The sequence below is a fragment of the Podarcis pityusensis genome (assembly GCF_964106645.2).
Source record: "Podarcis pityusensis genome assembly, chromosome: 11".
Lineage (NCBI taxonomy): Eukaryota > Metazoa > Chordata > Lepidosauria > Squamata > Lacertidae > Podarcis > Podarcis pityusensis.
In genome coordinates, this window is record NC_138036.1 from 9,071,685 (window position 1) to 9,087,512 (window position 15,828).

The window sequence follows — 15,828 nt, forward strand, 5'->3', positions numbered from 1 at the left end:
AACTTAAAAGTTAGCAGCTGTCGTAAGTCTATCATATTTCCAACAGGGTTCTCATTTTTGAACAATCTGCCCACTCTCTCTGTAAACCTTGGAAAAATGTGTTCATTCTACAAGATTAACTGAGATACTAGTATTTTGCTAGGAAGTAGTTTTCAGGATTCCAAGAAGCCATCAGTTATTTTTATGGGATTCCCAGAGGTAGATCAAGTGGTCTGGAATTCTGCCAAAGAAAATTAACCAAATCTGGTATGAGGAAGTTCAGGCTAGACGTTCTGCTATTACCTGGAAATGCAGATTTCTCTGACTTGCTGCGGTGTTAAAGCAAAGATAAAGAACTTCTCCTGGAACCTCTGAATACTGCTCTGAACTGCAGAGGGACACAGAAAAGTTTAGCTTTAATTCACTGACAAACTCCAGAGTCCACAGAAGGCAGTACAGAAACGGGTGTCTCATAACTTTCCCAATTTCACAAAAGCATGACTTTTAAGTAATGGAAACTGTGTAGCTTTCAGGTCTTCCAGATTAAGTGCATAAATCGTACTTTTGCATTTAGATGCATTTAAAAGTTCACCAAGTGCCATCAGTTCCCCAAGCAACTATACTTCATACATTTCAGCAGCTTGGCAAGCTAATAACTTTATTGTCATCCCCAATAAAGCCAGCTGTAGTGTCTTGAGAGTTAGCATGATGTATTTTCTGAGGTAGGTGCACCCCAGCTGCACAGTTAAGTGATCTGCACTGCTCAGTTGAAAAATCCCACTTACCTAAGCTTGTAGGTTTGATTAGAACATCTAGTACATCATAAAAGGGAAGGCTCTTCAGCTGAACATCCGGATGCACAGGTGGAATTGGAGGTGAAGGCTGCTGCATCTCAAAAGCGAGGCTTTGTGTCCTGGAGCAGCACTGAACTAAGAGGTGAGGATGGGGATTGAGGAGTGACTGATGTAGATGGTATTGGGTGCAGACCAGCAACAGCTAAATCAGGTTCCACGGGAGATGAGCTGCTGTCCAAATTGAAGACTGAAGGCTTTAAAGAGGACAAGTCAGAAAGACCTTCTATTGTTCTGGGATATCGTCGCCTGTAGAGTTCTCGGATCTTTATCTGAACTGCTGGGCTGCAGCCACTCTTCAGCAAGTGCAATGCCCTCATTAGGAGGTCATGTTTGCGTCCACTTTTATTACGTCCAGCAAAGCCCAACAGCACTTGTAGTTCAGAGACCCGAAAACTTGATACCATATTCTAAGGGGGAAACAGACAAACAGTGTATCAAACAAGAACTGAGAGCACTGAACATACAGGTACAAACATGTAAAATGAAAAAGGGGTTGCAAATTGCACTTTAGAGGCTCTTTAGGTACTATATCATATATCGTACATGGAGACGGCAATAGCAAAGCCTTCATGATTTAGTCTCTTTTACCGGAAACATGACCACCAGATTGTGGAAACATTACCAAAAAAAACCATGAGCCACCGCACATTAACTGTGCTTTGAGTGAAATCTACAACCACAAGGATAGAATTTAAGGGTCTCTCATATACAGGGTCAATTTCCAAAAAGTTGCAGGAAAGCAAGTCAGATCAGCTTTCTGAACTTGCAAGTTCTATCCAAACTAGTTAAGATGGTAGGCCTTATTTCCGCTGGTCCATCACAACCATCTAAACCATTTCTACCTGTAAGCAAAGTTCAATAGCAAAAGCAAATGACGAGACATTTGTGGTGGCTGCCCCACTGATGTAGAAGTTCCCTTCTGTAAAAGATCCATTAAAGTCTAACCTCTAAATGCCTTCTGGAAGCACTCAATGACTTTCCTATTCTAGCCTGCTTTTAACAGCTGGTCTTAAGCAGATATGGAGTATGGTGTCTATACTAAATCTAAGCATGATTATGTGAAAATATCACATTCTTCTCTATGCACCTCTGCTGTCTCCTGTGTGTGTTTCAATATCACAATCCCCTTGGGACAGTGAAATGTCTTCCCATTATTTGAGAAGTACCATGCACATGGATGGGACTACATTAATAAATATTAACAATATTTATCTGGGTTATCTCTTTTCAAAATCTTTTGCCTTCCTCAAACAAGTGAGAACAGTGCAGAAGATGTAACAAATGTTTCGATAAAGCTTCTCATTTTATGCTTGAAAATTGTTCCTTTCCATCTGTCAACCAAGAAAACTCTCAAGTAAAGCTCTTTGCACTTTCAGTGTTTAAAACAAGCTAAATCAGAATCAACACGTTTTAGTTCTGTAGCCAACATGTTTAGACAGTATTACCAGCTGCCCACATTACTGATGCAATAACCAGAGGTATCATTACAGTCACAAAACAATAGTTTGCTTCTGATCATTTTTACTCTCGCCTCAGCCGCAAAGCACAAGAAATACAGACACAAACATATTGGCAACACCAGCCAGAACCAGTGCTGCACATACAAAGGAATTTTATTATTTATACAGCACCAATGTAGATAATGTTTTAACATAAGCAGAAAACAAGTCATTGCCCCACTTACCATCTCTCAAGTTTGAACTGTGGATGAGAAAACAGACTTGGGGATTTAAGAAAAGAAAGCAGCGGGAAATGAGTTAAGTTGTAGTGCATTACCAATAAAAAGCTGTCTGTGTGAACTCTTAGAGAAGGGGCAAAGCTTGCCCCGGTGAACCAGAGAGAGCTTGGGCCATAATGTAAATTAAACAAGTAGCAGAAGTCAATGTAAGAATACTAATATTTTTCTAGTGCTTTCAAGTGTTCAGAATACTTCACATAAAAAAAATCCAGCAAAGCAATTCACTATTATTATTCTCCATACTCTATGGATACACATATGTCTTAGAGTGGCTTGCCTAAGACCACCTATTGATTTTATCATGGCAGAACAGAGATTCAAACCAAGGACTTCCTGGTTTGTAGCACAGTATCTTATCCACTATGCTACTGGTCTTTAACTGGTGGATTGGAACCCACTACTGGGCCAAGGCTTGAGCCAAAGTGAGTCATGACAGCAACACTACCACCATACAAATACATGGGGGGGGGGAATAAATGGGCCCCCAAATACACAGTTGGGTTAAAGATTGGTCCTGGGTCTGAAATAGTTTACCGCTCCTGCACTATGCTACATCAGCTCTCATGTATATGGGGTAGCTGGAGGAAGTGAGCATAATTCTTTGCTTTCCTTGGTGGATCATTTCTATGCACAAGCGCAACAAACACTTAAATAATAATAATAATTACATACTCATTTCTGTACAGCAGGAAACATTAAGAATGTATGATTCCTAAACAGTTGTAGTTTAAGACTAATTTCCCCATTCCCACTTCTCCGGTTCAGCACATGCAGATGAAAATGGTAGTTCAATTTCTGTGTACTGTATTGTTCTTATAGTCATTCCGTCCCCACAGATGCTTGCAGGGCTTTATTTTCTTCAATGCAAAAAAAGTTTTAAAAGCAAGAGACATTGGCTGCTATGGCAGTTTTCAGAATTGGCAGAGGTTCTGATGTTATATTGTAGAATTAAGCAAATATGCAACATCAAATGAAACAAAGATTTAACAATAGCTACGCAGGTTGCTTAGCATCAAGAGGAAGAACTATTGCCTTCTACAAGTCTTTTATACATACAACAATGTAAAAACAGAAGATTCTGAACATTACCACAACTTGCAATGAGTATGTTGGGCTTTTGCAAAAGCATTTAGTAGCTTGCGTAATTGGGAGTCACTTTGCTTCCGAATGGAAAATGTTGTCGAAGAGTTCCTGATTATCATAATAATATTGAGGACTAAACACTCCATCAGGATATCTATATTTTGCGATGGTTACATGCTGACCTGTCCTGGTCATCACACATGGCAGTCATAGCAGGAGTTCCACATGACAATCTGGTGTCATGTTAATTAATGAGCTGGCATGACCAGTTTGCTTGAAAAAGAGATACTCCTAATTTCCATTTGTAGCAACATCTACCAGGCATGGAAAGCCAGGACACACCTGAGGACTGAGGGATGGCTCTTAATCCTTTCCTTTGAGGCATGGTTAGTAACTTCTCTTTTTCTCAAACTGAAAACAAGCTTCTTTGCTCAGGCATTTGTAGGATGTTAGCTGTTGACTCCAGGTAGTAAGAAATAATGGCCCTACAGTTTGAAGAGGTTGTTTCAGCTGCTCTCGTTATTCTACCCCACCCAAGGATTGCATGTGACAACAGGTGGGCACTATTAAAAAAAATACAGAGACAGACACCTTTACTCTCTCCAATAGCTCCCTGCATTTGCTACCAGAGTCAGAAACTGAGACATCTGAAGTAGCCCACCAATAGGTACCAACCTCTGAGGAACTTCTTTCCAGACCAATACATTCAACTGCAGAGTGGCAACTGGAAGATCTGAGAACTTAAAACTTTGGCCCACTCTAATAACTCTTCTCTATTTTATTGTATTTCAAATATATTAAGCCACCTCAAGTATTTTAGTTGGTAAGCAAGGTAAAAATGCTTCAAAATAAATAAACAAACCCCATGTTTGGGGATTCCCAATCTACTCCAAGCAAGCCTGCAAAAGAACTTGGTACTCTTAAGAAGAATGCAATGTTGGAATCACATTACACTCTCAAGTGTCCTGCTTGTACAGGAAGAGTAGTAGGAGAACACAGGACTCTTATCCTTTCAAATTCATCCCATTTGCATCAGAAGAAGTGAGATTATATTCTGACTACCCATCACATTATATTCTATTATTACCCAGTAATAGGCACTTTTTAAAAAGTTTATACAACTATTATGTACTCATTCCATAGTATATTACGTACATTTGCATGGTTTTTGTTTTAGAAACAAGCCATGATCCATTAAATGTTGCATTTTGTTTTTAATATTAATTAAATACTTGGTTAAGGTGGTTGTAAACAAAAGGGATCTGTTTATTTTAGTGTAATCCACAGGGTGCAACTGTCAACTTCACACTGTAGGAATGCTACGTTCAGTAACCTCAATTAACCCATCTCAATTATCCAAGAATTTCCCTTCCTTTTAATATTTTATACTCTACTTGTTTCTTTCTGGCCTGCTCAGTTATTTTAGCCTTTTAGTTTCAAGTAGTCACTTCATACAAAAGATGTAACCAAGGGACATTTAAAATGAGGACAGACTTCATGGGATAGTTTAAAAATGTAAATGGTGTTTGAAATTATCCTCTTCTATACAGATTTCAGAATCCTTTCTGAAATTTGTATTCAGTTCACGTTAAGCTAGTTTTATTACTGAAATAATTAATACTATTAAAGTTCTAGCTCTCTGTGTGTGGTTTTATTTTTAGAAGAACGTTGTGTGCTTTTCATAATTTGGGGTACTCTTACTTGTAAGTTAGTAGCTGCCGAGATAGCTTTCTGTTGTTTCTTAGCTATATATCTTGTTCATCTTAAAGGGCGATGTTTTCTTAAAGGGGTCACCATGTTTGTGTCTGTAAAACAAAAAAATAGTAGGAAGACATAGTAGCATGGAGAATGGCTACGGAGGTTTGCTATTTGAGGCTTTTATTCCAATGTTTACCAAACATTTTGGTAAAACAAAACTGAAGAGGACAGGGTCAGACTAGGAAGGCAAACTCAAGATGAGCAGGGGCTGGTTATGTGATCAGTCAAAAAAAGAATGAGATTGATCTGTCTGATATCATAGTGCTCAATAACTGGAAAACAAGTGACATTTTGAATTACAGAAAGCCTGCAATTTATGCAGGGATTATGTGCTGGGGATAGCACCTAAAGCCAAAATTGTGTAGTCAAAACACATTGGGTGCAATGGTGGGTGGGATTGCAAGTTTTCTCCCCCTGGACGCCTTCCCATTTTTTTATTTTTTTTATTGCCAAGCGCATGAAGCTGAATGTGCATGTTAAAAGTGCCTAAAACAAGCTGGGGGGGGTGGGAGTAGGAGGCGTTTGGCTACCTTAAGAGAGGAAGTATAGGGAGATTAGGGGATTCCCTCCTGAAAAGGGCCATGTGGGTTGGGGCTGATGGGAGTTGGAGTCCCACAAGATCTTGATGGCCACAGGTTCCCCATCCCTAATGGTAGAGCCAGCCTGGCTAGAGAGAAACAGAATATCCTAAGGACAGCAGAAGAGCCCTGCTGGATTGGGTTAAAAGGACCACCTAGCCTAGCGTACTGTACTATAAATTCAGTGTTTTAAGTATAGGAAGGGGAACACCAAAGGCTAGGCTGTTCTCTATCATTTTTGCCCTGTAACCTAAACATGATACTGAACTGTCCCTCTATACTTTAGTATAGAGTCTCCACCCCCATCTTTCAGCCCGGATACTGAGATCCAGCGCCGAGGGCCTTCTGGCGGTTCCCTCATTGCGAGAAGTGAGGCTACAGGGAACCAGACAGAGGGCCTGCTCGGTAGTGGTGCCCGCCCTGTGGAACGCCCTCACATCAGATGTCAAAGAGAAGAAAAACTACCCGACTTTTAGAAGACACCTGAAGGCAGCCCTGTTTAGGGAAGTTTTTAATATGTAACACTGTACTGTTTTTAACACTTGATTGGGAGCCGCCCAGAGTGGCTGGGGAAACTCAGCCAGATGGGCAGGGTATAAATAATAAATTATTATTAATTATTATTATTATTATAGTATCTCTGTATCTGTATTTAAATTCAGAGAAGAATATTTTCTTCTTCTAAACATATTCCAACTTAATACAGGAGACGTACACAGCAGACTATCCAAATATGTTTGGTGCAGTTGTCACTTGCTATCCCTGCAAAGACTTTTGTTCAATTCCTGCAAACAGAGCGTAAGACAAGTAGGAAAAACTGTATTCTTCTGCTGGCTATAGAGTCATTCTCTGCTACATGGAATCCTGACAACAAATGGTCAGCCCAGAACTCCTCATGATCCAATTGCTGCTTAATAAACAAGGATGCACAAAAGTTCTATGCAGTCCCCTTCAGACTAGGAAGATGAAGTTAACCACAGCTTCCAGGTGTGCAAACCACAGGACTATACTTAATAGTATCTAAATAGATAGAAAAGCAAGACTTAACCCATAGCTTAAACCAGGATGTGGTCATGAGAACACAAGTCAATTTAGGGACACTGATGGAAGCAGAGAATGCAAGGGCAGCAGAAACGTTGTGTATCACCTGTTGATTTTGGAGAGTGACAAGATAACAGAGACCCGTGTAACATGTAGGGCTCAAGCAAATGGGTGGCTTTTTGGGTCTTCCTGTTCCTGAACAGTTTCAAGATGGTCATTCAAAAAATCTTTGACCCTTTAAGAGTTGGTCCCCACAGTCAGTTGCTTTGCTTTTTGCTTCCAATCCAATCCCCTTTTCTGCTGTGCCTTTAAGGTTGTAAACCTGCAGGCAGGGACTGCCTTGTTTAGTACAGTAAAGCTCTTGCATAAGATTCCCAGGGAACAATTTTAGTTGAAGAGTAAGAAAGAAATGCCTTTTAAGAAAGATTTGGAAATTTTACATGCTATGCTACACTTATCGTATACATGTTATATACATGCCATATTATATTTCTTACAGTTGCAGAACACTTAGTAGAAAAATAAAATGAAGCATTACTAAAAATAAACCTGAAGTAGGCATTACAGAAAGACACTAGCATGCAAGAGGTAAATATTAAGTTCAAACAAAAGTTACGCGTATGGAAGGCTGTGAGTATGCCCACATCATCAAAACTAGTGTTAGAAATTCAGATACATATAACCGAATTGCCGAATGGCACCTTAAACCTAGGCTGAAGTCAACACAACAGAATTCCAGACACCATCCCTCCCTGTGTGTTTTGTTATTATTAATATGATTTCTATACCACTTTATAATTTACAGAAAAAATCTCAAAGCAGTTTACAACACATTAAACTGCTTCAAGGAAAATATTTCAGATCCTTCTCTAAGCGACATTTTGCTTTCCCCATATTTATTTATTTATTTACTCACTTAATTTATATAGAGCTGCTCCACAGCAAAAGCACTCTGGGTAGCCTGGGTAGTGTAGTAGTTGAGTGTGAGACTAGGACGTGGGAGATCAGGGTTCAAATCCCCACTAAGTCCTGAAGCTCACTGGGTGACCTTGGCCCAGCCACAACCTCTTAACCTACCTCACAGGGTTGTTGTAGGGATTAACGGAGGAGGGGAGTGAACTATAATTCCTTGGAGAAAAAGCTGGGAGAGAAACGCAATAAATAAGCTCTTCTGCTTACCTGCTTTAGAAAGCTAGAGACCAGCCAGATGGAGATGTCAGTTGCCAACCTAGCATCTAGAAATCTCCACGTGGTCGCAGTTGGATCTGCACCAGTTGCAAAACACGCTGGACTTCTAGCTCATTTCTAACACTGATCAATACTATACAGAACTGTGGTGCAAGAGGAAACATGTGGGTCACTATCAACCTTCCTCTTCACTGTCAACTTTATTCGTAATCCCCCCCCAAAAGGGGGGGTGTTAATCCAAAAAAAGTTTGCAAACTGGGACACGCACTTCCAGGTTTGACGTGTTTGTAATCCAAAACGTATGCAAACCAGACTGTTTGTAAACTAAGGTACCACTGTACAAAGATTAAATCCCTTAAGATTAAAAAGAAATACAGAGCTCAGAATCAAGTCCTTGAAGTGAAGATAATTCAGCATTACGCACACAGTACAATGTCACTAATGCAAGTTCCTGTGGGATACAAGGAATGCTCAGATAAGCACAAGACTGTTTTCAGAGACATGTTTGTACAGATGCACAGTTTTGGATAGCAAACATTAACCACTTATCTCCAACAGGAATTTTTATTCTCCCCTTATGCACCAAAAAAAAAATTGACACTCGTTCCCAGCAACACTGTTATTAGCAGCTGTAACCTGCAGGTGCATCAGTACAAATATGCTGACTATTCTGCAAGAGATGTTATCTTTTGTCTTAAAACATGTACAAAGTGCGCACAGAATACATAATTTGCTTCAATATACAAGAGCGTGAATCTGAAAACGTCCGCAATTTGAGATCATCACTCTGCAGCCCAGCTTTCTTCTGACCTCCACCAGCCAAAAATAAGTGAGGTATTTATATGGTCAGTTACTGCTGAATAGGTAAAAAATCAGCTTAATTTACAGAGGAGGAGGCAAGGTATTTCCCCAATGTAAGGAACTGTTGTTAGTACATCCCACCTTCTTCCCTGATAGGAACTCAAGGCAGCTTACAGCTAAATAGAAACAAGCTAAACACAAAAAATGAATCATTTATAACAATTAAACATGTTTTATATTATATATACATATATATACACACACACACACAGAGAGAGAGAGAGAGAATATCACAGGAAGGGTGGTACTTCAATAAAATACTATGAAGTGGAGTGCTAATCAGTAACTATGAAGAGGCAAACACAAGCAATGAAGTGCAGAATATATCACCTCCTTCCATGCTTCTAAGAACTTCTGCTGTTAAAATAAACTGGTGTTGACATAGTTGACACAATCAACTGAATAAATGTGAATCAATGAAATGTTTTGCACATTTAAAACTCTGTGGGATACGTATTTCAGAAGGGGAAGAAATCACTTGATAGAATTTTCAGACAACAAATAAAAGCAATGGCATATATAGGCAGAATTGTATTGTATCTATAGCCTTTACAGTCTTTCTTAAATTTTTTAGATTAGCCTAATCTTAGACTTTCCAAAAACTATACCTCAAATACTAACGTTTCATCAGGTATATCTTAGCAAACTTTAAAGACAGACAACAAAATTATCAAGGGCAGGGAAACTATCTGATGCAAGAAAACAAGTCTTTCAAATCACCTTTATGCTTCTCCCCCCCCCCAATACCCCATATATATATATATATATATATACACACACACACACACACACACACACACACAAAAATTTAGTGCAAACTAGGTATTTTTTATTCAACACTTAAAAAAAAAACAACGTATGCCAAAATAAGTAATTCAGTCTACTCCAGCTCAAGAAACAAATCCAGATAAAATTTATTCAGTCATATGTGGTATAAGATCCAAAATACATTTTAATGAGGTTTAACTTAGGATCTTGCCACAATCCATGTGTGTTATTTTGTCCCTCAAACTCCTAAATTATAGGTAACCAATTGCCTGTTTTGGACAACGTCATAATACTTCTCAAGGAGCCGGGTCAAAGTCTGGAGGGTACTCCTGGATCCATCTCTGTTGCTAGCAGACCAGGTAACCTGAGTTGCTAGAACTGCCTTCTACCAGCTTCAGGTGACGAAGACAGCTATGGCTGCTTCTGGACCAGGACAGCCTGATCCTTGCCATCCATGTGCTGCTAAGCTCGAGACTGGACTGCTGCAGTGTACCCTATGTGGACTGGCCCCAAGGATGCTCAACTGCTCCCTGGGGCAGAATATTACCATCATTTTATGTCATTGCTGAAAGCACTGGCTGATAGTTAGCTACCAGGCTGGTGTACAAGTCCTATACAGTTTGTGATCAACATACTTAAAAGATCACCTCACCTCTTATATACCCAAACAGTAATTTGCTCTGTAGGAGAGGGACTCTTCAAGATACCATCCCATCAGGAGGCCCATTCTATACAGTGTCAGAATAGAACATTTAGTATGGTGGCACATACCATTTAGAACTCCCTCCCATTATCTACCTTCTTTGCTGTCTTTTCATTGCCTATTGAGTAATTTACACTTCCAATAAAACTCTTGAATGAATATTTTTTTCTCCCATATGTATATGTATATTTTTATTGTTAAATAGTTTCTGGATGTTTTATGGGAACCTATTAATTTTTTTTATAAAATAAATGAATAATATAAAAGGTAAAGAGACCCCTGACCATTAGGTCCAGCCGTGGCCAACTCTGGGGTTGTGGCACTCATCTCGCTTTATTGGTCAAGGGAGCCGGTGTACAGTTTCCGGGTCATGTGGCCAGCCTGACTAAGCCGCTTCTGGCGAACCAGAGCAGTGCACGGAAACGCCGTTTACCTTCCCACCGGAGCAGTACCTATTTATCTACTTGCACTCTGATGTGCTTTCGAACTGCTAGGTTGGCAGGAGCAGGGACCGAGCAACAGGAGCTCACCCCGTCACGGGGATTTGAACCACCAACCTTCTGATCAGCGAGTCCTAGGCTCTGTGGTTTAACTCACAGCGCCACCCACGTCCCTAAAATAATATAAATAACAGCAAATTACTTAAGAAGGCTTTCTTACTTGTTGAGAAAAATATATTGTGGTCATGGGTCCCCAAAATATAAACAAACACATCAGCCCAGCGCTATATTTTTTTACCTAGATGTAAGTCCTTATGAAGTAATGATGCTTTTACACTAATAAATATAAGAGCTTAGTAGCTGAAGACCTAACATGGGATCTGGTGCTGTATGCAGAGCCAATTTTTCTAGGAAAACAAGAGCAGGCAAGAAATATTTGGAAAGGGTGGGAAATGGATGAATGGGAGGATGGCACAGAAAAAGAAAAAGAAGAGTGCAGTGGTTTAGAGTGCTTGCAACAGATCTTGAGCTTGGCTCAAGTGGTTGCCAAACCTAGAAGGAATTGAAGGGGCGAATGGACATTTAGGAAAGAAAGAAAAAAAGGCAGTACAGTAGAGAATTAAAGAGGGATGTTCATATAATAGTCTGTCCCTGAAATGTGGGATTAAAAAAAGGATCTACTGTACCTACATGAAATGTCAAGGTGAGGAAGAAAAACAGTATTCACAGGAGAAGAGGAACAGCTTTGCAAGGACAAAATTCAAGGATAAAAACAAGCAGATCTGAGAGGGTGCAGAAAGAGGCACTGCAAACCCTGCCACATGAAGAAAAAATAAATAAATGCAGCGGGAGAGGAGCTACATTCAAAGGAACTGGGGAGGAGGAGAGATAGATGCAAAGATGGAAGGGGGCCGTGATTTCGGCGATCGGGCGCCAACCAAACCTTGGAAAGTGTCAGAGAGAGAAAGAGATGCCGAAGGGAAGGGTGGAAGAGAGAAACATGAAACCACATGAGCGATCAGGGGGAAACCACGAGTGGCTTCGAGACCCAAAGGCGCGCTTTGTTGTGCCCAGAGATGGGGGTCGTCTGCGAGCGAAGCATGCGAACCCCGCTCCTCGCAGGATGCTCTCTGGAGTCGGGGTCGTTCGCAGAGGAGACAAAGAGGCTTAAGCAGGAGAGGGAGGATTAGAGAGGGGGGGGTGCGCTTTGAAATAAAACGGGGGAAACAAAAACCGAGGCAGATCGTTAAAAAACGACTTATTTTAGGAGGGGAGGGGGAGGGAAAGCTATGTAGGCTACAAAAACTGGGGGAGGGGAAGAAACGGGAGTGAAACCGGATTCCAAGGAAGAAAAAGGCGCCAGCCTCCCGCAAACCCCTTCACTCACGCTTTCCTCAGCCCGGCGGGACCCCGCTCTCCTGGCCCTTCGGCACCTGCCCTTCCACGCCGCGACTTGCGAGCCGTTAACTGTCCGCTGAGGCGACGGGAGGCGCCTCCTCACAGACCGGTTAACGGGGACGCTGCTATCGCGGCGGCGTGGCAATGACACGAGGAAAGGGAGGCCGGCGCGGGCCAAGGGCCACCTCCTCCCGCGTGGGGAAGGGGAGGGAGAGAGGCGGTCCCGGGGGACGGAGGGAGGATGCTTGCCGGCCGGGAGGGCGGCCTAAGGACCGGGAAGTGTCGGCCTTGAGAGAAAGGCCGCGGGCAGCGCGACGCCAACCTCGCCGCCGCCGCCGCCATCGGCTTCTCCTCACCCTCAGCTCCTCGAAATCCGCCATTTTCTACCCGCCGCCTGGCTCAGCCTCGGCCGCCGCCGCCGCCGCCACCATCCTGCACGCTCCGAGCGGCCCCCACTCCTCCTCGGGCGGCACGACGGCCGGCGCGTGACGCGAGAGGCGGGGTCTCGGCGGGGCCACGCCCCTCCTGCTGTGCTGGTTGGGGAGGGGGCGAGGTTCTGAGGAGGAATTACACAAGCCGGCGCTGATTTCCCGCCAGTTTCGCCGAGTCCACTTCTCTGCGTGAGGAGGGGGCGCGCGCAAGGCCCGTCATTCAACCCCTCTGATACTAGTTGGGAGAACCCGCCGAGTAATAAGCCTCGATCGAAGCACGTCCTCGCAAAGGTTTCTGGGCGCTGTAGTTCACCCCCTCACGGAGCGGCTTCCCTAACAGCAGCAAAACTCTGACAGTGGTTCCTTGGTTCTCAAACTTAATCCGTTCCGGAAGTCCGTTCCAAAACCAAGGCTTGCTTTCCCATAGAAAGTAACGCAAAATGGATTAATCCGCTCCAGGCTTTTAAAAACAACCCCTAAAACAGCAATTTAACATGAATTTTGCTATCTGATAAGACCATCGATCCATACAATGAAAGCAATAATCAATGTACTGTACTATAAAATAAATAAGACAGTATTGTATATGATAAAAATTAAAAATAATAATAATTCTTATCTGCACTGGAGATAATCATTGCTTGGATGGGGGGCTTTTATCCATTTCCGCAGTCACACAATCAGTCAGTAGCTGAACTGGGTCCCACACAGTCACAAAAACAAATTAATTGAAAAAGCCTCAAAAACAAAAACGCAAAATAAATAGCAAAAACAACAGCCCCAAAAGCACCAAACTTAATCCTTTTGACTTCCAAAATGTTCAAAAACCAAGGCACAGCTTATGATTGGTGCAGGTGCCCTGGAAACAATAGCCGACAGCCGCATCAGGTATTCAGCTTCCGAAAAATGTTCAAAAACCAGAACACTTCTGAGTTTTCGGAGTTTGAGAACTAAGGCATTTGAGAACCAAGGTACCACTATACAGCACCCAAAATTATTAACAGTGTTGTTGTTATCAGGGGTGTGAACCATAGTTGTCAACTTTCAGATTTGAAAATAAGGGATCAGCAGCCTCACCTGTCCTGGGGACAGTCTATGGGATATCTAACAATCCTGGATAGCAGCGGGAAACGGCGCTGGCATAAGGAAATTTCCCACAAAAAAAGGGAAGGTTGACAGCTATGGTGTGAACCCAAATAAAATAGGGGGGGCAGATAAGCCACTCCCCGTATAATCAATCACAAGATGTGGCACAAGCACATCAGTTGGTGGTTGTTGCATAGTTTATTTATTTATACCTCGCCTTTTCCCCTGCTAGGGACTCAAGGCGGTTTACAGACAAAAAATATAGGAACCGCTAGAAACAGAACTCACAATTAAAAAGCAATTAAACATAGAATCAAAACTACCGGTAGATAGATTTACACATTATACAAATAGTTACAGTAATCCTATTCAAAGCACATTCTTCCAAAATTGGGCACTGCAGTTCACCCCCTCACAGAGTTACTTTCCCAGCAACTACAGTGTCCAGAATATTAAATGTTAGCAACAATTTATTTATACCCATCATTTCTCCCCTAACAGATACTCAAGGCGACAAAGACAAAATATGAACAGCTGAAAACATTTGGGGGGACCCCATTCATTAAAAAAACAAACAGACTTAAGCTATATTATTATTATATCATTGTCATTGGAGGGAGGGTAATGTGCTTTGACTGTGTTTTAAAGGTATAAGTCTGCCTTTGAGATGCCACAAGATTACTTTTTTCTCAACAACAGAGTTATGGTCAAAATAGCGGGATACACAAATCTGTGTTCTGTTTCACATCCTTCCCCCTTGAAGCCGATTTGCTAACCATCACAGCCCTCAATTCTTCTGGGTTGATTTGGTAAACTCTTTCTTCCTCGCTACTTCCCTCCCCAAAATATGGGAACTCTTAAAAAGGTAAAGGGACCCCTGACCATTAGGTCCAGTCGTGGCCGATTCTAGGGTTGTGGTGCTCATCTCGCTTTATTGGCCGAGGGAGCCGGCGTACAGCTTCCGGGTCATGTGGCCAGCATGACTAAGCCGCTTCTGGCGAACCAGAGCAGCACACAGAAATGCCGTTTACCTTCCCACCGGAGTGGTACCTATTGATCTACTTGCACTTTGACGTGCTTTCGAACTGCTAGGTTGGCAGGAGCAGGGACCGAGCAACGGGAGCTCACCCCGTCACGGGGATTCGAACTGCCGACCTTCTGATCAGCAAGCCCTAGGCTCTGTCGTTTAACCCACAGCGCCACCCGCATCCCTATATGGGAACTCTTAAATATATGCAATTCATACATTGCAAGCGATTGGACTAGATGACCCCTGAGGTCCCTTCCAACTCTTATGATTCTATAAAAAAAGGAAGTTGAAATACTGCCTTGCTGTGTTTCTAGCCACTAATGTGTACATAGCTATATACTTATGTAATATGTCCATGGGCAGCCACGCATGCCTGGGGCTCTGTTCAGTGGCAAGAACACTAACTGCTATTCCCACATGAGTTTGGGGAGACATAGCACTCATGTCCTTGGACCCAGCTGGAAAGAGCTTTTGTTCTTGCAGCTGTGTAGAGCCACATTAACTATGATGTCACTGTGTTTTGGGATTCTGCGTATGCCGAAAATCAAAATTATTTGAAGTGGCCCTCAAGCTGATTCCGGGGATTTTAAAGGCAATGATTTCCTGCCCCTCAAATATTGTTGAAACATATGGGTGTTTTCAGAAACTGGGATTCTAATGAATAAGGAAACAGTGGAGCATGGTGGTAATTATTATTGATTACTATGAAGAATAAACACATATACCAAATACGTAACATAGGCACTTTTCAGCTTAAACGAGACGAAGAATAAAAACACATTTTATTCTTCATGGCAATGAATGCAGAATTACTGCCAGGTCACATTTTGAAGCTGTTATCTTTTTAATTACTGTACAAGGTCTTTCTTTTTTAAGTGGAAACAGATTTTCA

The 15,828-nt window shown here is 42.0% G+C and overlaps 1 protein-coding gene across 1 annotated transcript in view; it reads right to left on the reverse strand.

The window, feature by feature from the left end:
• Nucleotides 1-12,897, reverse strand: part of PIAS2 (protein inhibitor of activated STAT 2) — a 25,916-nt gene extending 13,019 nt beyond the window's left edge. The window contains 4 exon segments of the mRNA XM_080972109.1: nucleotides 283-367; nucleotides 765-879; nucleotides 881-1,240; nucleotides 12,746-12,897. Of these exon segments, the coding sequence (XP_080828235.1) occupies nucleotides 283-367; nucleotides 765-879; nucleotides 881-1,240; nucleotides 12,746-12,769 (584 nt within the window). The 5' untranslated portion in view covers nucleotides 12,770-12,897.
• Nucleotides 12,898-15,828: the final 2,931 nt, after the last annotated feature.